The sequence below is a fragment of the Pyrgilauda ruficollis genome, unplaced genomic scaffold (genome assembly GCF_017590135.1).
Source record: "Pyrgilauda ruficollis isolate IOZ18807 unplaced genomic scaffold, ASM1759013v1 scaffold24, whole genome shotgun sequence".
Lineage (NCBI taxonomy): Eukaryota > Metazoa > Chordata > Aves > Passeriformes > Passeridae > Pyrgilauda > Pyrgilauda ruficollis.
The window spans coordinates 10,628,794-10,653,635 of record NW_024523648.1 but is presented as its reverse complement, the minus strand read 5'-3'; the positions used below and the strand labels follow the sequence as shown (position 1 = coordinate 10,653,635).

The 24,842-nt window shown below is 38.6% G+C and overlaps 1 protein-coding gene across 1 annotated transcript in view; it reads left to right on the top strand.

Moving 5' to 3' along the window:
* Positions 1–705: 705 nt before the first annotated feature.
* NOX3 (NADPH oxidase 3) overlaps positions 706–24,842 on the top strand; it is a 51,990-nt gene continuing 27,853 nt past the window's right edge. Inside the window, exons 1-9 of the mRNA XM_041470034.1 lie at positions 706–750; positions 1,418–1,513; positions 1,716–1,826; positions 3,625–3,709; positions 12,197–12,342; positions 15,401–15,582; positions 18,326–18,455; positions 21,601–21,693; positions 22,749–23,002. Of these exons, the coding sequence (XP_041325968.1) occupies positions 706–750; positions 1,418–1,513; positions 1,716–1,826; positions 3,625–3,709; positions 12,197–12,342; positions 15,401–15,582; positions 18,326–18,455; positions 21,601–21,693; positions 22,749–23,002 (1,142 nt within the window). The remainder of the gene's footprint in view (positions 751–1,417; positions 1,514–1,715; positions 1,827–3,624; positions 3,710–12,196; positions 12,343–15,400; positions 15,583–18,325; positions 18,456–21,600; positions 21,694–22,748; positions 23,003–24,842) is intronic.

Sequence of the window (24,842 nt, the reverse complement as noted above, 5' to 3'; positions counted from 1 at the left end):
AAATGTTTGCATTCAAAGTATTTGTAACAACACTCTCATGGTTCTGCTAACTCATATTAACGGCCATTAGCACTGGTTTAAAAAGTAGCTGAGCTTGATAGCATTTCAGCTTTCAGAAATTTTCAGTTATTTTGTCACAGAAGGGTCTCCTTCACAGGCAAGTCAGGAAAGCCTTAAGGAAATGGTTTTACTAGAGAAAGAACGAGATTACTGCAGGCAGAATTTGAGCAGCTTCTGGCAAGGGGAAGCAAGGGTAAATGCAGTGCCCTCACCAGGACACAGTCTCATATTATGCACACATCAGGGATGCTGCTGTTTGCTACTGAATTAAAAGATAAATCACAAAGAAATCTTGCACCCTGTTAAAAGACAAAAAGCAAGAAACCCCCACCCAAATACATGCTAGTACAAGAGGACAATGCAATGACAGCATCTCTCATTTGCTGAGAAATAACTCTGGAGAGAAAAAGGGCTGGACAATGACCAGCATTTTATTTACACAGATCATGAGAAAAGTCACTCGAGTGATCTGTTCTTGTCAGGCAGCCTTTAATTAGAAAATTCCTAGAGAGAACTCATGCTCCCACTAGGTGCTTATTAAAAACTAAAGACAAAAGGAGTCAGTAGAAAAACCCAAGGAATGGGCAGAGAACTCAGGTTACAGTGAAAGGCAAGCTGCTGCTAGCATAGGGAGAGACACTCAGGATGGGATGCTGGATTTTGAATGAAAAACTCTCAGTGCTGTTATTAGTGAGTATTTTTAGCATTAAAAAGTCTAATTGGATATATATAAATATTTTAAGCTTATTTAAAAGACATTTTATGGTTTGCTTACAGTAATACTCCCAAGCTTAATGTAAAACTTGCTATAAAATATTCAGCAGCCTTTTTATAACTAGTCTTAAAAACAATTTAAAGTCTTAGTGTTTTATTTTTAATTATTTTTAAGTCAATGTACTTTAATCCTCAGATAAAGGGAGCAGAGGTTTGCAATTATAATTGAAATTATAATCTGATTTATTTTCAGACACTTTGGTGATTTGTATATGGGGAGCAGAGAAAGGAATTTCCTTAGCTCTTAATTCCCTCCATTTCTGTGATTTTTTAATTTTGGCATTTATTTCCTTTTTAGGGACCAGGTTAAGGCCTGTGCTTAAAAGCAAGTTACTGTGGCACAGTAAACATAATTTATATCCTTTACTCAAGATCTGGGCGTAGGATATAACCCTGAATTTGCTAAAATGTAGCCTCATTCCAGCAGGCATTTTTGATTTCTATCATCTGTGATCAAGAATTGCATTGCACCCTTATTTTGAAACATCTCTCAGATTCTCTTAAAACTATGACCATAGCCAGTTTTATATGCATTAAAAAAAGACTATAAATGTTACTAATCTGTAGCCTCTCTGCTTTGTAGCTGGTGTGGCTGGGACTGAACTTCTATTTGTTTATTGATACCTTCCACTGGTATGAAGATGACAAAGCTTACCTTTATACACGGATTATGCTGGGTGTAAGTATGAGTTTGATTGTTGAAGAGCTTCACAAGAAGAATGTATTCATAGTCTGATTTTATTTACATCCTTCATAAAACTTTCAATGCTTCAACAGTAATTTTCCCATATAAGAGCATTATATTTATATAGTATTTTCTTTCTTTTGCTCTTCCTATACCAAGCTTGTAATTTAATTTCTTTATGCTGTTATATGTACAGTCAACCCTGGCTTGGGCAAGAGCTTCTGCAACGTGCCTTAATTTTAACTGCATGCTAATCCTGTTACCAGTCTGTAGAAACCTTATTTCATTCTTAAGAGGAGCAAGCATTGTAAGTACCATTTCTCAAATAGCCATATTATTCTCTCTTTTTTTATTTCTGTAGTTCAGCGGTATTTTCCCTATCAAACATTTTCCAAGGAATTTTAATTTTTGATAGAGAAGCCTGTACACTATTTCCTAGTTATTACCATTTAAATTGTCAGTATTCATGACTGAAGAGAAACAAATGACTTGTTTAACACAGTGCTCTAAATGCAACACTGATTTTGGCAGCTGCTGCATAGCATGGTGTCATGAAGAGAAAAGTGAGAAGCCACAAAAGAGGGACATAATAATGTCACTTGGCCAAATGGAGAAAATTCATATCCATCATGTGTATTCTCTGTAGCTGCAAAGTGAAAATCAGAGAAATAAAATGTTCAGATAGATAAAAATGTTCTAAGGATAATAATGAACATGTTTAAATGCTTCTGTCTGAGCGGCCACCATTCAGGTCTTCATTTGCAGTAAATGAAATTTTGTAACAGGCATTCACACAAACCTTGGAATCGCACATAGGAAGTACTTAAGGCTTTAGCTCTATTAGCTATAACTTCAACTTGCATTGAATTATTACAGTCAGAGCAATCCCAATGACACATGTTTGGGTAAAAAAATCACTGATCACTTCATGACTCCAGGAACAACAGGAATTTAGAAATGGTAAGATACAGTTATTTTATAGTAAGCTGGTTCTTATCTCAGTTCTGCCATTTTTTGTTTCCGTGATTGTTAGGCTTAGATATTAAGCAGTCTTTAGGCTGGGAATCAATGATTATATAATTGTTTGAGTTCAGGAGTTGAACATTCACAAAAAAAAAAAAAGAGAAAAAATGTCCCGGTCTTCTGAATCAGTTTGTGAATCAGCACAGAACATATGCATGCCCACTTAGACGCTGAGTAAGAATTCAGAGGACTGGAACTCTTCTCACAGATAATATTTGGCTATTCTGGACAATATTCTGCTCTTGAGGAGCATGTTACAGAGCAACTTGACTGCTCCAGCATGGCCAGCACTGGGCTGGATCCAGTGCCTCTCCAAGGAGGTGCTGTGTATTGACATCACACCCTGTGGTGCTCCAGATTTTTGGAAGACTTATTAGCTGGGAAACAACATGGATACATGCCAGGATCTTTGGCATGGTGCCATGCCAGGTCATGTGAGCAATCCAGACACCCACACCACCACTCAGAGACTGAATTCTGTCCATGAGTGCTGTCTGGGTTCCAGCAGAGTGTGTTAGTTTTGGCTCAGTGCAGCCGGCCCCCAGCCCGAGGCTGGCTCCACACCGGGGCACCCAGCTGGCCGTGAGCACACCACTGCCGAGCCCTTCCAGGGATGGCAGCACGGCTCAGTAACACATCAGCATGCAGCCACCTGAGGTCTAGACAGCCTCACCCTCCTGGGGTGTGCATTTCCTGAAAGCAGAGAAAATGTTTTCATTGCAGGCTGGCTTTGCCAGCACTTCAGCTCTGTTATGCTGAGCTCACAAAGCAGTGGTGGCCCAGCCTGGTGTCCCTACACCTGCAAATGAGTTAATGTCAGCTCAGATAAACCACTCACAAATCACAGCTAAGTGTAGCAGAGCTTTATCAAACCCTTTTTGAGCCCCTATATAGGATTAGTAGCTTCAGAAACCCTGGCGTGCCACTCAAGAAAGTTACTTGAGTCCTAAAACTAACTCAAAACTTCCACTGAATTCCTTCAGCATTCCATTTACAAATGTACTGAACTCTTCTCCTTTCCAAAATGTGAGATGTAAACACCAATAGGAATGATATAAAACAAGTTCTGCTTTTTCACCAAGTACTGTGGAGGAGCGCTGAGGAGACAGCTTGACAAAAACATCACATTTCACAAGATGGTTGCCTATGGAATAGCGTTAAATGCAAGTAAGCTTTTTTGGTTTTATTTTTTTCTTCTTTGCCTTTGAACCGTTTTGAATTTCATAGTGATTCTGCCTAATGCTGTAATCCACATCAGCTCTGAGATGTGATATTTTAGTGCAATCATTTGTTGACTGCAGATTTAAATGTGTGTAGGAGTCCCATCTGATTAACTATTTGTAATCTTTTTTGCTTGAGAAGAGTTTGACTGTTAAGGAAAAAAATTTTCAATCTGAATAGTAAACACCAGTTGCCACTTAGTTAATCTGAACAACTTGTGTGCCCTTAAAATTTAGCGTAAATAACTTTCACTGAATCCTTGAGGGTAGATGTTTGGGGAGATGACATAACATCACTGTCTGATTCTGTAAGGAAATTATGCTTATGAGTTATACCACAAACTGCCCACCAATACATCTTCACTAATTTTTCAACCAGGTAATAAATTTAGTCTGAATTTGAGAGAGGCAGGTGTCTCAAAAACAATGGATTTCTAGATATTTATTTTTAGCAGGTGATCCATGAAACTAATGGCCCCCTTGAACAGAAAACAGCTTGAGATCAAAATTTTTCTATTCTGTTGGTCCTAGTGACATACTGAGGTGCTTGTTCACCTAGTTGGGAAAAAGACATGTCACCTTCCTGTTCTCTTAGTAAAAGGACCTGGAGAAGTTTGAATTCCTATTCAAAGGACATAAGTGGAACGGGAGATAGCTTGAGAAAAAAGGATGTACAGAGAGGAATGAACAAAAGCCAGTGTGAAGAAGGACAAGAGCACACAGAGATGGAAAGGTATCTGTGATAGATAGATAGATAGATAGATAGATAGATAGATAGATAGATAGATAGATAGATAGATAGATCTCTTAGAAAATGGGAAGGAGACAGAAGAATTAATCAGGGCTATTTGCAAGCATGAGATATTGCAGGGTAACTGTTCTACCCCCAGACTGTCAGGATGGATTCTGGTCAAAATATCTTTTTTCAGGCTGCATGAGGGAGCTGCTTTTGTGTGTCTAGGCTGTTAATGTCCTCAAGCCGTGAGACAAGAATTTGAAGCTAAGATTGCCAACAGGAAGCAATAGCTAAAGTTTGTCTTGTGTATGTCATGCTAAAGAATTCCAAGGGGAAGGCTATGGGATATAAACATTCATCTTACAGTGTATTATGATTAATTACTTATCTGTCATGTCCACTCATTCATCAGAGTTCAGTTTCACTACAGAACACATTCCTACATTGAGTGCAACATTGCTTCTTTAATTAATAAATCAACCCAGGAATATAAATTAACCAACTTGAGTTGGTGTATAATAGGTCATGTTCCAAAAAGAAAGCAAAACTTCACAATCATACCTCTTATGTGTTTGGTTTTTACATTAATATTAAAATGTTTGCTAGTGCATTAATGTGGACAGTTTGGGAAGTGCAAGTCTATCAGAAAAGTGATTACTTTAATGGTTTCACTGATTTCAAGGAAAAAGACACAGAAGCCAATGTGAAATGACAGAAAGCATGATCATATAATTCTCATTTAAATCACTCTCTAGGGAGAAATCAAAGGTTCATTTTTGGGTTGTTATTTAGGTTGATTGGGGTTTTTTTTTTCCTAAATACAAAATGGAAAAATAGTTAATGAGATATTTGAGAAAGAAAACAGAACACAAGGAAGTCTAATAAACAAAGTATGACAACCTATGAATTCCTGCTTCCTTAAAAGTCAAGTGAGAAACATTTATCATATTTGGAAAAACACTACATCACTGAATAGTGTTAGACTTGTGTAAAGAATGGCCAGAAACTCAATTTCCTGAAATTCAATTTTAAGTTCATAGAAAAATAAAGTCTACAGAACACATTGTGACAGAAAAGCAACATTTCAGAGTGGTACCCACAAGTACACTGAATCCTTTTCAATAAAATCTAACAGTGTTAAAATGATGTGTAAATAGATGCCATTTTCCTCTCAACTGACACATTATTTATCCTAGCACTACCTATATTGCCTTTTATTACACAAAAACATAGTCAACTCCTATTAGTCTATTGCAATTTAGTAATTCTCTGTTAAATGGATGTACAATCTTATATGATCAATGGACTAAATGTGGTAGCAAGAAGTTAAACCAATTTGAAGATCAGATCAGTAAGCTTAGCCTCACAAAATTGCAAACACCTTTATTATGAAAGTAACATTATTCATCTTGGCTTGCCAGGTGGTGTTATTCCAGCATATTTATTTAATAGTGTGCTAAAATTAGTCAGTGCAACATTAGTATTGTCTGGTTTCTAACAGGAAGCTAGCTCAGCTGAGGTGTGCCTGGCTGTGAAAAGAGTACATCTGTACCTTTAATTTTTCATCATCTCTAATACAAATTCAAGAGCAGGCTTTAATTGGTCAGATCATAAAGGAATATAATTAGAGACTAGTGGAAGAGGGAAGTTGGAGGAAAGAGACAGAGTAAACAATGCTATCTATAATCAAGGGCATCATTGAAAATTCAGTAAAGGGAATTCTGCTTAGTTTGGCTTCCTGCATTCTGCATGCCTGTCTGTGATAAGAGCTGTCTGGGAGTTATTCAGCCACTAATAAATCTTCCTTATAGACCCGTAACTCTGCTAGAATAAAATCTGAGTTTCATGCACTCTCAGTTTGATCAGTGCAAATAATTCTGTGCTTTGTACTGGAAAGAGACTTTTCAGTTGAGACACAGTGGCCTGAAACTTAAAGGCACCACAAGAGATGGTAATAACATTTTCTACAAAACCTACTTCTTACTGTACTGTTTTTACCCTCTCAGAAAAGAATATTCATACATTTTCTGAAGTGGGGAGTGTTGGGGGCATTTTTCTTTCTTTACTTTGATATGTTTGGCTTATCTTAAAGAAGAAATTACTTGCATTTTTTTGGTGTTTGCAGAAAGGTCATATGGATATTTTGCTCCATCAATCTTTGAATTATAATATTAATAAAGTTTAAGCAATTAAGGGAAAATAGCCAAAAGACAGAAAGGTTGTTTGGAGTTAGGCTGCTTGAAATAATGATTCCTGCTCCTTAAAAATTCCAGCAATGTGTTCTTCTTTAAAAACAGGCAAAGTGCAGAAAGAAGTATAGTGATGCCATGTGTGTTTGCCTTCTGACAAGCACCGAAAAATCTATAGCTAAAAATACTAGGAAACCTTTCAATTTTCAACCACTTTTTGGTAAACTATTTGAAGGCCTTTGGTGACCTGAGTCACATTTTTGTGTAAATTATTAAGTTTTCAGGGAAGCAGATGCCTATCTTCAAAAGAGGTCTAGCTGATACCTCAGTGTTGTACTTCCAGAAATTACAGAAAATCACGCTTCCATTAAATGTCTTTTTTTGTTTTTTAGTGAGATTTCTTAAATCTAGACTTAGTGCAAGTACTAGGATGAAAATAATATTAAATTGAAGATTGTAAGCTTCCAGCTAAGATAAAATATGGTCCAAGTCATGTTCTTCTTTGATGTGTAAAACCATTCTTAAAAACAAAATAAAGTGCAAGTGCATGTGTGGTCACTATTTTAATTTTTATATAGCCTGCACCTTTTTAGTCCACAAAGGCATCATGAAGTTGAATTAGGGGTTCTGAATAACTAGGAATGGCGCAATGGGTGGCAATAAAAAACCCAGCCTTGGTCAGGGGCAGAATTCTCCACACCTGGGTTATCTGCCTGTAAAGCTGCTCTGTTTGTTGTGGGCAGAAAGGCCAGGATTTGACCCTTTGACTTTATCATGATAGACTGGTTAATCAAAGTGTTTAACTGCTAGCAGCAAGCTCCAATTTGATTATTATCCTGTACAGGCATGCAGAAAAAGAGAGAGTTAAATCTTGTCCTCAGATAAACACATGAAATTTCTGTTTAGTTCAATGAGAGTTGTGCATGCTTCACTGAAGGCACAATTGGCTGAATAAGAGTAACTAAATTGACCATACTTTCAAGATAATTTAATTATATCTCTTTGTATTTAAGGATACGTACAGTAAACACCATGATCTAATAGCAACCCTTTTCCTCCCTCTCTCCTTCCAATAAAGCCTTTTATTTGATCTCAGAGGTGGACTAGAAGAACATCTCAGGGTCAAATACAAATTAATGTATGTTAAGTGCTTCAGAGGTTCCAGATGTCATTAAAAACAACAAAAATCCTTCATTCTGCATAAACTGTTACAAAAAGAGTTTTGTTTAACAGATTGGGTGATTTATTCCATATGTTATATTTGGACATGCAGAATGAGGAAAAATTGAACCAAAAATTCTGAGATGAGGTCTCTTAAACTTTGTCCTCATGGGTAACTCAGATAAGTGGTGCTGTGGAAAGCTCAGATTTCAGAAATCTGCATATGTAATTTTGGAATTGCTTACTACATTCTATACACTGCAGATGCAAAGGCCTTCAGAAAATGCACTTTAGGGATATAAAATATTTTAGTTAATGGCAATACATTCTGTGCCAGAATTTTTATTCTGCTACAACTATTATACAATAAATGAACCACACTGAAAATGGAATTAGATCTTTGCATTACTCTTACCATCCAGATATAATTCACTTTTAGATTGCATCAATTTTTGCTAGAAGCACAAAAAACCCCATCAGAAGTATTAATCAAATAATACTCCAGGCAATATCTAAGATCATGGGAGACTCAGGTAAACCAACATATTTAGTACATCATTAGTTTGAATGAGTTATTTTTCAATGTATCCTTATTGTCTCTCCATTAACATCTACCACAGAATAGCTTACAGAATATAAAAACAACAAAACTCTCCTGTTCATTCTGGAAGTCTTCTACACTTGTAATATCCTCTACCTATCAGATGAAAGCTGGAGAGAATGTCACCCAGAAGGGAAGGTGTGTGGTCGATCCCAAAGAATCCATGATGATGTTTCCATTGACAAAAACACAGGGAAACAGAACAATGTGCAGATGGAAAAGACAGTGTCCTCTGGTAGCCTGCAGAAAAACCTTCCTAGGCTAGGTTGCCAGAACTGGATCTCTTCTTCCAGGGGAAAGTTGCAACATGAGTACTCCTCATCAGCTATAGTCTCCAGACCTTCTTGAGGATCTATATCCATTTCTTCTGTCCAAGACTAGAAATGCTCTGTTAGGAGACGTGGACCTCTGTCTGTCTGGAGAAAACTAGCACCTCATCTCACTCTCAACACTCAGCATTTACCAGATAGCATTAGATATCCTGTCACTGCTGACATGACATTGTGCAAATAATGTAGAATCCTGCACTTTGGGGAAAGTACTAGACTTTGTAGCTTTCTAAACAACAGAAATGTCATCATTTCATGTGAATATTTTACAGTCTGCAGTATCACTTTAAAAAAAAATCTATTGTTTTGAAGGTGAAAGGAGAAAGTGCCTTTTGCTATGAACACAGATTCAAACTTCCACAATTAGTCAATGTCACAATTCTAAATGAGCAAAGATAATCCAAAACCTGCAGCTGACAGACTGCAGGCAAGCTCTGGTAAAACAGCACTATGGATCCTAACTGTGTGAAACTCTCCTGGTCCCTAGGCTATGGGGACTATTACATCATACCAGAGTCATAAAGAGCATCCTATAGGTATAGAGGGCAAGAGGCCCAAGTTACAGTAATCACTCAGAGATGCCAAAATAAAACTGCTTAGTACAAGTCCACTTAGAGACTCACTGTCAGGATTTTCCATCCTTTGAAAGTTTTCTTTCCTCTTTTCCTTAGCCCATACCAGACAATGTGCAGCATGTAACTCCACAACTTACCAAAGACAGAAATCTGTTACCCCACACTCCTGTCCTGCGAGTGAGCTCTTTCAGCTGTCAAAGAAATCAGGTCCTCATCAAGCAGCGACTTGGCTCCCTTCCAGCTGGATCAGATAATATCCTTACCAGGCCAACACATCTGTTCTGAAAGGAGCCCCTTGTAGGAACAGTTCCCCCCTTCCTACTCAGCACTTAAATGTGCTGTTACACTTAAAGATATAAACAGCGTTTATTTACTGCTTATGCATCAGTTGTACACTGGGGAACAGATTGCCACAGCCCCCACACAGCTGCCACCTAAACCACCCAGCTCATATCTTGGACTCTTGGGTTTTGACAGTCTAAATCCACACATCTCATTTGCTGCTTGTGGTCCAGTGTCACCTTCCTTCCAGGGCTCCCAGCACTGCTGGGGTGCTGGGAGCACACTCTCATGCACAGGCTCCAGGAAGCATCTTTCACCTGATGCTGGCAAGGCTGTTTCGCATGCAGCACCTAACCCATAACAACATGTGCAGGACACGTCAGGCCACTGAGTCCAGCACCCTCTGATGCTCACAGTCATGTCATGCACACCATTTCATAAAATGACCAACCTTTGGCTGAAAGCTGCTTAGATTGCTTGATCCCAATATCCCGTTTATCAAAAGGTTATTTTAGAGTCTCATTCCTTTGATGACTTGAATCTGTCTTCTAATTTCCAGGCTCCCTTTATCTCTCTGCAGTTCATACCCATTTGGATTCGGTCTCCATCCTGCAAAGCTATTCCAGCTTGTATAAATAATTTATTATTCATTGGGCCAAAGATTCAGGAGAAATGGGAGGTTGATTTTGCAGTTTGGGTGCTCAGAATATTCACTTGGAATGCCTGTGTCAAGAAATATTGGATTATTTTTATTAAGGGCTTCATCAAGAGACAGCTCAAAAGAGAATAACCAGTCAACCCAGTGACTAGGATGTGTGATTTGGTTTAAAGCCTTACTTTAAATTTAATGTAACAAGGATTTTTAAATAGATCTTTTATCTCCCAGTGAATATCTAAGCATGAGGCAATGAGGTGTCAAGAAGTGGTGGGGGGAGCCCCTAAGTTAACATTACATTTTGAACGAAGTGCATCCTGACAATCAACCAACCATAGTACATCTACTGCTCTAGAAGGATCACCTGAGAAGTACAGAGTGAAAATAGCCTCTCTCCAGTGTGGGCACATGGGATAACTTACTGTTGGGTGGAATGTTTTACCTTCTTGCACTGGCTGCTTTAACCATTTCCATGGCCAGCATCTTACTTTAACTCATGCTCCCATGGACACAGCCGTCCCCAGGTGGACTCCAGCATGTGGAGTGAGTGAGCCCACTAAGTGGTTAGGCATATAAATGGCCAACAATACCAAGGTCCTTATGCATTTAATCTTGTGTTTACACCTATGATGAAACAGTGACTAGTACAGCAAAACATTATTTTCATCCACATAGTCACAACTTTAAAAAAGGGGAGAAAGAGGAAAGAAGAGGAAAGAATGAAAAGAGGAGAGAGAGAAGAGAAGAGAAGAGAAGAGAAGAGAAGAGAAGAGAAGAGAAGAGAAGAGAAGAGAAGAGAAGAGAAGAGAAGAGAAGAGAAGAGAAGAGAAGAGAAAATTTTTTGAGACTATTTTTCAGGGAAGAAGATCATATTTGGTTTTCTACAAATACTGCCCTTTTGAATGGTTTTTTAAATGGTCAGGGACAGAAACAGATAACCACTGAAGGAGAGATGATAACAGGAAGCTAATTATAAAAACTAGAAATAGCTGTGCTGTAAACATATAATTATCTTTCATTGTCATTTTTTCATCCTTTGGCATTTAATATGTTGCATTAATTACAACTTGCATGTAATGGATTTGAGAGTCTCTCATATTGAAAAATGAAACTCTGCACCTAGCTTGATTACAACTTTATCTATGTAAGCCAGTAATAAAACAAAGTCCTTCCTTTTCCACTCTTGAAATTATACTATTTCCACCCAAGAAAATAGTTACAGGGGATTTTTTACTTCAATCTAAGGTATTTTGCTAAACTGACCATTTCATATACCTTTTGGGGGCAAGCCAGAAGTAGAGGCAATATATGATACTCTGGACAAATCAGATCTAACACTGTGATTTGCTCTTCTCCCTTTAAATCATTGTTCCTGTGGCTTCTCCAGGCTCCACTTGCTTAAAGTAACGCTACAGCTATTTGTTAATAGGAGACAGATTTTGAAAGCATCTCTAGTGTATGTTGCAAACTGGTCCATGCCTAAACCAGTCAACTTAGTGTCCTTTATAGCAAGGGCAAACCATAGCACATCCGAGTATATTAACTAAAAATAGGAATTTTAATGAGTTCACCTAATTTTGAACAACTTAAAGTCAGAGGCATACACTTTTATATCAAGTCTCAAGATGTCCTCCTTTGATGACACTGGAGACTGCAGGGCACTTGACTGTAAACCTGGGAGGTGAGCCTGCTGCTGTTCCTATCCTCTCTACCGTGAAGCAGTCGCTTCATATTAGACATCCAGTTGATAAAATTCTCTTTTTATTGTCAGCTTAATCCATGCAAAACTCTCAATTTACGCCTGAGCTTTTCAAATAGTTCACAGTGTGCATAACGAAGTTCCTTCTGGCACTGTGGGCACATACAAGTGTGCCTGTAATTTCACACCACTCTTTCTCTCCTGCAGCCATCCACATTGTTGCCCACTCCATCAACATCGAGCGGTATCATTCCAGCCAGTCAAAAGAAGCTGGCGAGTTACGGAATAAACTTTCTGGTCTTGGCAAGAGCCCAAATGAAAGCTACTTGAACCCAATCAGGACCTATGAAACAGTAAGATGTCGCTTTTTAGGTTTCCTCATCTAAAAGGGTTTCCTCTGTGGATTCTATTGCCGGTAAAACTGTATTTCAAAGCCTTTTAACCAGAGCGAGAAGGTGCTGCCAAAGGTTAACCTCAATTTCAGCTGAAAACACTTACTCAGAGCTGCAATTTTCAGGTTTCTAAGCTCAAAGAAATGTCTATAGTATTTTAATTAGTTTGTCAGGAGACAGCTGGTGGGGGGAGGCTAAGGAGTGTTGTGAAGAGCAGGCAATTAAATAAACCTGCAAAGAATTTAAAAAACCCCCAAAACTAAACTATCAATACATGGAACAAGCACAACTTCTTTTCAGAAAGAAATATAACCAAAGAACAATAGCACATCACAGTATTTCTTTCTCATTTGCTATTTGTTTCTCCCCATGGTGGTGCAGCACCTTCCTGATCTGGGGCTGATCCTGCCTCGTTACATGCGGAGTGTGGCTGCTCAGGGAAGAGCACCTTTGAAGCCATCCAGGGGGTTGCTACACACAGGAAGCAGTGCAGGGGGAATCTAGAGCTGCTGTGTGCTCTTCAGAGACCAGCAGAGATATAGGATCCTCAACCCATAAAAGGTTCTGCTTGTTTTGGGGGAAAAAGTGACTGTGCCCCCTGCCCACTTTCTTGGATAACCCACAACATCATTATAACCTCTCCCTTATAATATTCATAACATAAAGAAAAGCTGAGCATGCAGAGAAGGCATGCAAACCATGCAAAAGTTAATCAGCTTTTTTCCTCTGTATTCCATTAGAGCACACATCACATTTATGCTAGAGGTTTCCTTGTATATCCTGCTTCATAGTTACATATGCCAGGGCTGAAATGGCCTTGGTGAGAATCCTATGCATATTATTCTACTCTTTAGAAAATGCCCACACAGTCAGCATGAAATAAGGACTGCCTGAACACCATGGATTGGTGCTCTTTTGAACAGTGGTGTGCTCCACTGAAACAAGAACCCAAGTGAGAAGATGGCTGGACAACCATTGATAGGATACAACAGTGCTTGTCCTGCTTTTCCTTCCTCCCTTTCCAGTTTAGATAGCATGGGGTTTTCATCTTTCAAAATAAACAAGTTTGAAGAAAATCAAGCAAATTGATGCAGTCAGTGGTATGAATGCAGAAGTCTTCTTGTTGGTGTTGACAAAGCAGTCAGGTTTATCAGAATAGGACAGCAAGCCAAGGGTTCAGCTTCCCAGTCTTTCAGTACACCCAGTGACCACTTCCATTTCATGGCCATGAGGTGATCCCTGGAGCAGAACAAAGCTCCCAGCTCTGAATAGGAACTTACCATTATTCAGTAAGCTTTTTTTTTTTTCTCCATAAGCATTGCCATAGTAATATAAATGTGAGGTAGGCCTCTAATTAGCATTAAGATCCTAAATACCCTTGAGGAAGAAGGTTAGAATATTTTGAGATTCTTTCTCAGATTTCTCACAGTGATACACTCCACAATTACCTTTCAATTTGCAGCCTAGATTTTACTCTAACCTCTAATATTTATATTTCTTTTATCACTCACTTGTGTCTCAGTAGCTAAACTCAGAATTAATAAATTATGAAGGGAAGCAAACAAAAGATTGTTTCTAACTTCAGAGAAGTTCTGAGATCAACAATTCAGGCTTTCTTTTCAGTGTTGTCCTACTGCCATTGAAGCAATGTACTGTCTTTGACATTTTGCCGTTTTTCATCTCAATATCCAAACTAGCCACTGTAGTGGAAATGTTCAAAATATCACCTAGATAAATCCTGTTAATATGTAACAGGATCTGAACATGCTCTTCACAGGTACCCATTTGAAAATATACTGTTTGCTGTCAAGTGTGAGCATTTGAAAGAATGATTTTACCGTAAAAAGTGACTGTAAAAATGGCATTGTGCAATTTTATCACCTCTAGGATTTCCATATCAAATGAGTGCATATTACAAATACAATAGAGGGTTGTTTTTTTTTTCTCCTAGTGTATTAAGCTGTAGAACCAAATCAGGATCCAGAAGATGTGCTGAGCTCTTCATTCCTGTGCATCAGCACTGGGAAAACAGATATACATGCTTTGTAGGCCAAATGGGGACTTCATTTACACTCTGATGGCATATTTAGCTTGATTCTCATCTTGTGTGTGAGATTTTTACTGCTGTTCTTCATGACTTGCACTTTACAACTGCAATCAACATCTGACAGTTGTGTTCAAAATACATCTTCATTCTCAATTCAGTTTATTTTGGTGGGTTTAGACAGATATACCACACCTGTGCTGACATCTGTGAGTCATGAACAAGAAGGAACATGTTCCAGCCCAGCATATTAATGTTTCTTCATTGACAAGTATAAAAATGTTAATATAAATATGTATTTTTAAAAAATAAACCCAAGTAACCCAAGCAACTAAAGTATTATGCAGTGTATCTCCAAATAAATGTAAGGAGCAGGTAAACAAAATATATTTTTTAGGTAAATGAGAGTATGCCATCCTTGTGTACCATTTCAGGGCTTCTACAGCCCCACAAACTTTGAAGTAAAGTGAGCACAAAAGAGTTCCACACCTTTACAGTTGCAGGTGTCTTTGCACCTCACATTATCACTTCACAAAAATAAGCTGGTCTCTAGTGCTGTTTTCTTTATTAGACTTCTAGGTTTAATCTTCTCATTTCTCTAATAATTTTTCTTTATTTGCGACACACTTTCATTAAGTGTGTAAGTAAGTAAAATTGATCAAAGCGCAAATGAGACTGTCTAATTTCTTCCTTTCAATTTCTGAAACAAGTAAGCGGCAGCAAATATTTAAATATCTGTTTGGAATATGCCTGAGTAGAAATGGAGCAGAAGGATGACTTTCATTGCCATTCTGTGGTAAAATGAAGGATTGCCTTGCCTCCATGTCTTGTTCTGGTTTGGTTCCTATGCTGAGGATTTTGGCTTCATGTATAATAGCAGAAACAGTAACAATAATAAAAGTAACAGAAATAGTAACAAAAATAACAGTTATAACAACAGTATATATTAATACTAACAATGTATTCTTATTCTAGAACACAACAGGACAAGTACTAACTACAGTAGCTGGAATAACTGGAGTTGTGATAACTGTGGCTTTAATTCTGATCATGACTTCATCCACTGAGCTCATCAGAAGGTCAAGCTATGAGGTTTTCTGGTACACCCACCACCTCTTTGTGGTTTTCTTCACTGGTTTAATAATGCATGGTATGGGGTAAGTGTTTGTGTAAACTACATGGGGTATATGTACACAGTTTGACATTAAACACCATCCAAATGTACAATCCCATGCTTTTCTACTAACAAGCTGCTGGGATCTTTGGTGAGATTACAAAATTAAAACATTCTGAAATTAAAATACATTACTTTTCTGAGGAATTAAAGCATCCTTCTGTTTATTCAGCCACTCTTCTACCATCTTACAACCTGCACCTTATCAATGAATGAACTTTCATGCTTGGGAACTGGGGACATTACAGATCAGGAATCAAAACCTTGTGGTTTCTAATTAATAAGGGATGGACCTTACGCTCATAGCTCTTGTAAGGCATTTTTCAAGAGACCTTGTAGAAGCTTGAGAAGCTTTCAGCATGTCGCCTACCCTGTGGTAGGTGTCTCTGTGGCCATTCTCCTCTGCGTCCATAAAAGTAAAGTGATTTTGACCTTTCTCTGCAAGGACCAGAATCCCAAATTTCCTCACCATACCGACATACTGTGTAGTAGTGCTAGGTACTTTACTACAAACCAGGTTTAAATGACTACAGTAACAAACAAGTCAGGCTTATGACTAGCCCAGCCAGATGACTTTTATGGACAGAGATGACTGCCTGGTCGCTGTTTCTCTCCCTGTTCCTCACCACAAAAGAAAGGTCTGTCCTCTTAGTAGAGAACTCTGGTTCTTGCAGTGAGGGACAGAAGATACATGAGACCTTCCCTGAGAAGCTCAGGAACTGATAAATCTTCTGCCAATGCAGAGTGAGAGCAGCAAGGTGCTTATAGAGCTGAAAACATTTCCATCTCCTGTTTCCAGCTCCACTGGCATCATTTGCTTCTCCCTTGTGTACTATCCTCCACTTCCTTTTCTCATCTCTGTGTGATAGCATTCATGTTAATCTATATTCACATTTTAATTCAGGGAGTGCAGTTTTGAGGTAAATCTCATGCTCTTCCTCACCCCCTGGACTTTGGCTCGTACCATGGTACAGTCCCTGGGCTGCACAACCCAGTGTTTGGCGTGGAAATACACTCACAGAAACACATTGCTGTGCTCCAAGAGCTAACAAGTGATCCATTCACAGGACCAAGCCAGACCTAGTCCTAAGCCCTAGGTAGCCCTCAGTCATGTCCTGTGAAGGGCCCTCAACAAAGATTGCTTTGCTCTATAGATCTTTTCCTGCTGGCTAGCTTGTGTACACATGGCCACAAGCTGTAGTTAAGCTTTTAAGATCTGAGGACAGTCATTTGCTGTTCACAGAATCACAGAATCATATTTGTTGGAAAGAACATTAATGACCATCTAGTTCCAGCCCCCCTGCCATGGGGACACCTCCCACTAGACCAGGTTGCTAAAAACCCTATCAGCCTGTCCTTGTGATCATAATACATTTTTATGTCCATTTCATAAAACATTCAGATGCCCACCACTAAAGTATGTACAGACCACGATTCTTTGGCAGTGGAACTTCCTAGCCCACAGCAGCGTGTGCACATGCCTGTTCTCTGGAGGTACAGGGATGCCTCTTCATGAGAAAGGGAACAGGCCAGCACAATGGTTTGTGCTGTGTTACTTTCCACACCTCTTTCCTTGTGGTTTGAGAATTGCCACATCCAGTTTGATTTTGAGTGTTCCTGAAGTTGGCCCAATTAATTATCCCCATTTTACAGAGGCAGAGCTGCAAGCAAACGCTATAGACTTTATCCTGACCTGATTAAAATGCCCCCTGCCCTCTCTGGCAAAGCTTTTCCAATCTAAATTCAAACAACTATAATGAACTCTTTAAAACCCCCAGCTTTGTAAGCTCCCTCTGTCTAGCCAGCTGACCAGCACTACTCATCCAGAGACTGCCCTGGAACTGGGGCACTGGCTGAAGAGCCCTGTCAATACCATTCTGCTCGCTCCAGGCTGGGAGTGCACTGCAACAGAGCTTCCTCCTGCCCCAGAACACCCCTGCTAATGAAAAAGAGTCAAACCCCAAGGTTTCATCCCCCTTCCACTTCCCCCTTTCCAGGTGGCTGAACAAATCTCACTCAAAACTAACTTATTTTCTTTCTGTCTGAACAGGCAGCAAAGGTAAACTAAGTATGGAAGGGAAAATTCAGAGAAACTATATGAAACAAACAGGGTTTCCCCATAAAAATCTTCCTTCTCTGCCCATAATCAACACTAGGTGGAACACATTTAAAATGAACAGTCAGGATTGATATATTTTTAAAAATTCACATAATTAACATTCCCAGAAATAAGGAAGCTAGGATTTAGTATATTTAGAGAGTATACATCTAATTACACTCCTCCAACATTATTCATAGCTTTTAAAAATACATTCAGAAAGCAGTAAAGGAAAGAGAATGTCTGTCACTATTAAATTTTATCACTTTACTAAACAGTACCAGATGCTCAAATACAGAGGAGGTCAAAGAGCCTACTCCAAAGAACTTGAAAATCAAATATTGCCACATACAGTAAAATGTACATTTTCTATGCAAGGGCTCTCTCCATTTCAGCTGCACTGACAGGCACCAATACTACAGCACACTTCTTGCCTTTGGTAAAAAATTCACTGCATAATTATAGGAAAGATAACTTGAACATGAGAGCAGAACAGGTTCAAAATGAAATGGCCAGTTCTCAAACTTTCATTTATCTCAGAATTGGCATTTGATTACTACGGCAAAACCTAGAGAAACACAGAAACCTTGAAAAGAAGCGTATCACTGATGAACCTTTTTGTTTTAAGTCAGCTTGTCCGAGGTCAGACACCCCAGAGTCTCCTGCTTCACAATGTCACCTACTGTAAAGATCACTACTGGGAATGGGAGAACACCAGTCAGTGCCCTTTGCCAGAGTTTTCTGGCAACAAACCTGTGGTAAGAGTGATGTTTATCTTCTGCTTTTAACTTACTGTCCTTTCTTGGGAAGTTAAATCTTAGGGAGCAGGGGGCTGGAGCGAGTATGCCAGTGACTGGCACTTAGTATCATGTTTAGAGAGTCGTTTCACATTCCTGTTCCAGGGTCTCTCCCTGTGCATTAAGATAGTGCTCCCAAACTCCTCTGAAATCAGTAACATGTGCAGGTGAAGAGAATTGTATACAATTTTTGTGTCATTAACAGCAATTTTTATTTCTGGAAGATCCTTTAGTTAGAAAACACTAACACACACCCTCTTTGAAGGGTATGAATATCAAAATTGTACTCTCTCTGATTCGTTGTATACTTTTTTTTAAATAATTCAGTATCACCAATATCCTTGATGTGCTCATTGCACAAAGATAGCCTCCAAGTGAAAACTGTATGAGGGTAGAGATACAGAAAATACAATAGACCTGTAAAGCTAGGGATGCAAATTAATATTATTTTAGCTAACAGTATTTTAGTATGTGTAATTTAAATACCAAGGGAGAATAAGGCAGAGAGAAAATCATGTCCTTGCTTTGGGGTACACACTACATACTGTCCAGTCTTGATGTCTTAAGCTAGGTAAAAAGGAGAGAATTTGAAACAATGAATTATGAAAGGGAAAGGCAAAAGGAAAAATGTCCCACGGAACAGTGATTTTGCTAGAACAAGATTGCAAATCCACAGGGGGTAATTAAGTAGCAGACTTGTACAGTATGTCAGATGTCTTGCATACAAACAAAATCATTTAACATTTTCAGCCCAAGATTTAGGTTGCTCATATGCAAGTTTCTGTTGTTTCTTCCAAAAAGAAAAAAAAAACTTACCAAAGGAAATCCTAAAGGAGAAAAATTAGCATTCAGTGTCTGGTAGCTCTTTTAATGGCTGACATAGATTTTTCTTAAACTAAACTATTGTTAGCCACTATCCAACCTGCATATTAATGAGAAAATGAATGCCTCTCTAAAAATTTCAGCTACAATGTCACCATAAAAATCAATACATGGCTATGCACCATGAATACAGACACAAGCTTGCTTCGAACAGCATGCCTTGACATTCATTATCATAAAACTAACTGGAAAGAACTTCCACTTCTCTGTGTTAAACCTACTTTGTCACACTTTCCTGCCTACCCAGGGCCATACTTGCAAAGTCACATTACTTTAAATGAATTGTGATAATACCATATGGCATATAGATCATCTATATGAACAGTGCCTTGCTGGATGTGTAATGTGCTATGGTGTGATACCTGCTAGACACCACAGACAGATAGCACAGATTCACTCAGAGGCTAAAAAGCCATGGCGAGGTTTGTGCAGCACTGGCAGGGGCTGGTGCAGGTGGAGCAGGGAGGGGACAGCCTTGTGCACGGCTGGGACACTCTGAAGTGACCAGAGGGCACACCACGCTGGCTATGGCTCCTGGGGAAGGCTATCACAACAGAGGCCCTCTCCCGGTCACACCACACCTGCTCCCCTGCCCCATCTTTCAGCAGGTAGGAAGCAGCCCAGTCTGGCTCCTACTGAGGACGATGGAGCACTTCCCTTGCACCTGAGGCATCCGGACTTTTGTCCTCACAGCCTCGCCTGAGCCATCACTGCCCCATCTCAGTTCATTCTCATTACAGGAGGAAACACTGCTTGGGCAAGGAAACTGATGTCCTGATTAGCCAGCCAGGAGCTGTGTAGCTTAGGAGCCGGTGGTGGATGCCCCGTTGTCCCAACCCAGCCAAGAGACATTTTGGATTGAATGCTCCATTGCACTGGAGTGATGGCACATTTAAAATCCCAGCTGAGCTCTCACACAGGGTAGCCTGCAACCTTATCATTCCTGTCACATGCTTTTATTTACAGGTAGCACAAATGGAAGGGAGGAAAAACAGATCTCATCATTATTCTGTCTTGATATATGCAAATGTATTCAAGACATGAGATTACCCACTGCGCAGAGACACCTGTAGTATTTAGGGACAACGGATGTGTTGAGTTTCTGCTTTAGCTGAGAATCTTCTGGCTTGTGCTTGTTTCTTCCCATTATTAAATTGTGCCTTTTTTTTTTTTAATTTAATTTTCAAGAATTAACCTTGGGAAATTGCCACTCCATCCTCTTAGCACTTTCTAAGGAAGTCACATAATTTTATGGCTTGCTTCTCATAAAAGACACTTTATAACCCTCGCTACACAGCTTGCGGAGCAAAGTCAATGTTTCAGCAAGTAAAGTTACTCTTTGGCAATTTTAAAAGCTGCATGACTGTGGAGTATTCAGTTTGTTAGAAGAAGCCATGTAATTAACAAAAGTGGAAACAAAACAGTATCTCTTCCTGGGGAAAAAAAAGCCATTCTTTTTAAATCATGATGATTCAATTATATCTAATTATCTTAGCTATCAGCGCAACTCAGTGAAATGATCAGCTCCTATACTTGAATAGCCAGGTATCTCTGATTGCTACAGTGATCAGTACATAGGATTAGCAAGAACAAGCACAGGAATCATCTGCTATACCTAAAAGTATGACCAACTCAGTATCCCAGATCAAAAAACTCCTCATTTATTGATAAAGAGTTGACTAATGGATTAAATGGAAATGTATCACATTTCACTAACTGAATATTTGGGACATAATGTTTTCTCATGCACCATCAGAAAACTCACAGCTGACAATAACAGCTACTCCTATCTGCCTGCTTTGAAATACTTTAGACTTGGGGCAAAAAAAAAAAAATAAAGGTAAGTCTGTGGGTAATATTGTATAACTGTAGGCGTCTATACAGCTTCAGGTTCAATGACAATTGTATGTAACAACACCTAAACAGATTAATCCTTTTTCTTTTAATAGGAAAACATTTTAAGGGACTCTTCTTGGCCAGAGTACAGATGAATATTAGCACTGCTTTTGGACTGTGTTTGTGAGGGAGTCCCATATGTCTATTCCACAAGAAAGCCAGAACAGCTACAGCAGCAACGCAAATACTCTCTTAACAAAGACAAACCAAAAATCACAGAAAAACAAGTTATTTAATTTTAGGCTACCTGCTGATTTAAACCAGAAAAGCAAAGTATTTTTGTAGACATTCAAATAAACATTGCTTTTTAATATGGAATTTTCTACAGGCTTGGAAGTGGGTTTTAAGTCCTATGGTGTTGTACATCTGTGAAAGAATTGTTAGGTTTTGGAGATTTCGACAGGAAGTCATAATTACTAAGGTATGTAACACAGCTCGCATATCTGCAAAAAAAAACCCCATTATGTCAATTGATTTTTATTGTTTTTAGGTAACCTCTCTATTGTTTTTTATTGTTTTTAGGTAACCTCTCTATATTAGGGACCTCATTTTTCACTCCTAGCTTCAGCAACTTTTCAATCATTACCATGTTTTCAGCCAAGTATTGATTTTACATTTTGCATTTATTCCAATAGCAAATCCATAAGAATATTCCATATGGGACCAAGCTTGATTAATGAAGTACCAGAACTCACACCACCATAACACAAACATCTGTTTGTGGTCTCCCTTTTCAATGAACTAAAACCATGTTCCACTGCAGTTAATGCCAGAGACTACCTTGACTTCAGTAGCAGCACACAGTTTTTACTTTGAAATCTGGAGTCTTCCAAGGAGATGAAGGGTTATGTGATCAGTTAGCATACATAGTCAAAGCTCCACTAATACCACTGTAACAATTTCCCCCACCTGTGTGCCAAGGGACTATTTAAATCACACCAGAACAGACTGAGGATGTTGCTACTGAAGCATCTGAGTCCACGTGTATCAAGGCAGGGATCAGGAGTACCTTGTGTGAGGGAAACAAGATAAGTCTTGCTGCTGATTTCACAGAGTGGCTGTGATCTGAGGATCTCAGAATATAACAGGGGACATACAAAACTGCTGCTTAACTGAGATTACCTCTTTATAAAAGTGTATTAGAATTGAGCTCACTGTGCCTTTTTCTTTGTAATCCCACAGAGTTAGCAGTGTTACATGAGAGCAAAACTAGGAATTAAGGAATTATTCTAATCAATTAAGAAATACTTTTGCACAGGTCATACCAAGAAAATTGACAAATTGTTGAACTGTTTCAGCCTTTCCTCTGCATCTTGCACTCAGAAGTGAAGCTGTCCCACAATACATACTGTACATGCTCTCAAGCCATTGGGCAACAACACTGCAACATGCAGGTTAGGATATCTGTGACCTAATGAAAACAAACATTTACCCTTCTGAATGAAAAATAAAATTCGTCCCTTTATCATTCTTTAGGTGGTGACACATTCCTCTGGAGTCCTTGAGCTCCACATGAAGAAACATGGCTTTAAAATGGGAGCTGGCCAATATATATTTCTACAGTGCCCATCAGTGTCACAGCTGGAGTGGCACCCTTTCACCCTCACCTCAGCTCCCGAGGAGGACTACTTCAGTGTCCACATACGGCTCGTCGGGGATTGGACTGCAGCCCTTTTCAAGGCCTTTGGAGCAGAGGAAAAAGCTCTGAAGGAATTGTGGATGTTACCAAGGTTTGAATAAGAGACTGTATATTTTAAAATGTTATTTCTACATTTTAAAAGAAATGTTAACATTTTAACTTTAATTAATTTTGCAATTTTTTTATGATACATTATTAGATTGTAATTCTGGATTCATAAATACAACATTATGCTAAAAACCACCACAAACAAATAGCCATGAACTGGGGCCAGAAGCTGCCAAGAGAATGTGATGACTAATCCAAGATTTAAAGTCCATATCAATATCCTTATCTCTGTTGCTGCCATCTGGTTCTCTAACACCTATATCTACACCTAAAGATACCTATTTTGGAAGATGGTTGTTTGATAAATGACTCTGGAAGATATCTGCTAGATTTGTGCCTCTATTCTTATGCTCTGATGGTACCCATCACTTAATATCCAAAATTCCAGGTTTTCCCTTTCAGTTGTTTAGATATTTTGTGGTCCCTGAAACATCTGCCTAAATCTTACTTCTTTCCAACAATCTCCTTTGACCTCGTCTCTATTTTCTAAACCCTAAACACTTTATAAAGGTTATTTGTGTTCAAATTATGTATTTTTGGCATCTTAATACAAGCAAAAAGTTGTTTCTCTGTTGTTCCCAGTTAGGTAGGGATCCTCTGAAGTCAAAGGAGCCATCCTGACTTACTCCAGCCAAGAACCTGGCTCTATACTGAATGGATTCAAACCACGTAGCTCTACTTCTGCACTGCTTGCAGGAATAGGGAAGACTTTCAGCAAAGAGCCCAGCACAGGATCATTTAAATTCTAGTGGAGTGCGTAGGGCCTGGGACTGCAGGGACTGATTTCCCCCTGGAAAGCTCATAGACACCACTGAGCTGCAGAGTTTTATTAGAGATCGGGTGCAGACAGGAAAATCTGGTCCACTCCTTGCATTGTATCAGTTAATAAGAATTAGAAATGAAATCAGTGCCTTTGTTAAAGTCAAATGGAATGAGAAATATGCCACTTCAGCAGAACTGGAGCAAAAATTGTTCAAAGTGATTGACAGCAAGTGTAAAAAATGAGGCAGAGAAAAAAAGTTATCAAATGTTTCTTGCCACAGTGCAGGGTTGAAATTAACACTACTGTCATATACAAACACTCCTCTTTTTAATCTCATTAGGGTGCCTAATGACATCCATCAGTTTCTTTCTTGCAATATTATTTTTAATATTTCAATAGTTAAACTAGCAATAAAGCAAAAAACAAGTCTTTTTCACAGTTTCAATATCTAAAGTTATACACCAAATTGGTGACTATATTAAAAAAAAAAAAAAAACCACATAGCAGAAACTATGCAGAAGACAGAAGATATAGCAACTGAATAATAAGGTAGGGTTAAGAATAAAATGTGTGTGTTTTTAATTACTTAAAGAGGATTAAAATAATATGTTCATACATATATATAGGTAGCAAAGACAGTTGTGATTTCTGACAAATTTGGGAGCTAAAACCATAGAACAGATTATTAATGTGAAAATAATTAAGTTCTATGTTATGTCTCTTCAGGATTTTGGCTGACTTAATTGCTGGTTTAATACATTGCCCCAAAATCTAACTGCTCTCACAGTCAGGAGTACTACACAATCATCAGCAAATGCTCACATTCTAAAAATAATCACAGAATCTGTTAATGATACTTTTTCAAAACTAAATATTTCCCCATATATCTAATTTCTTTTCTAATGAAATGGATAGGAAGAATATGGACCATCCAAACCACAGCAAGAAAGTCCATGGCCCTATTTTCTACATCTCTTCACCAAATGTAAATGTAAATTTTTTTTGGCACTTTGTTTACTCTCTTCCTGCCTCCATCCACTCTATCTAGATCAAATGAATG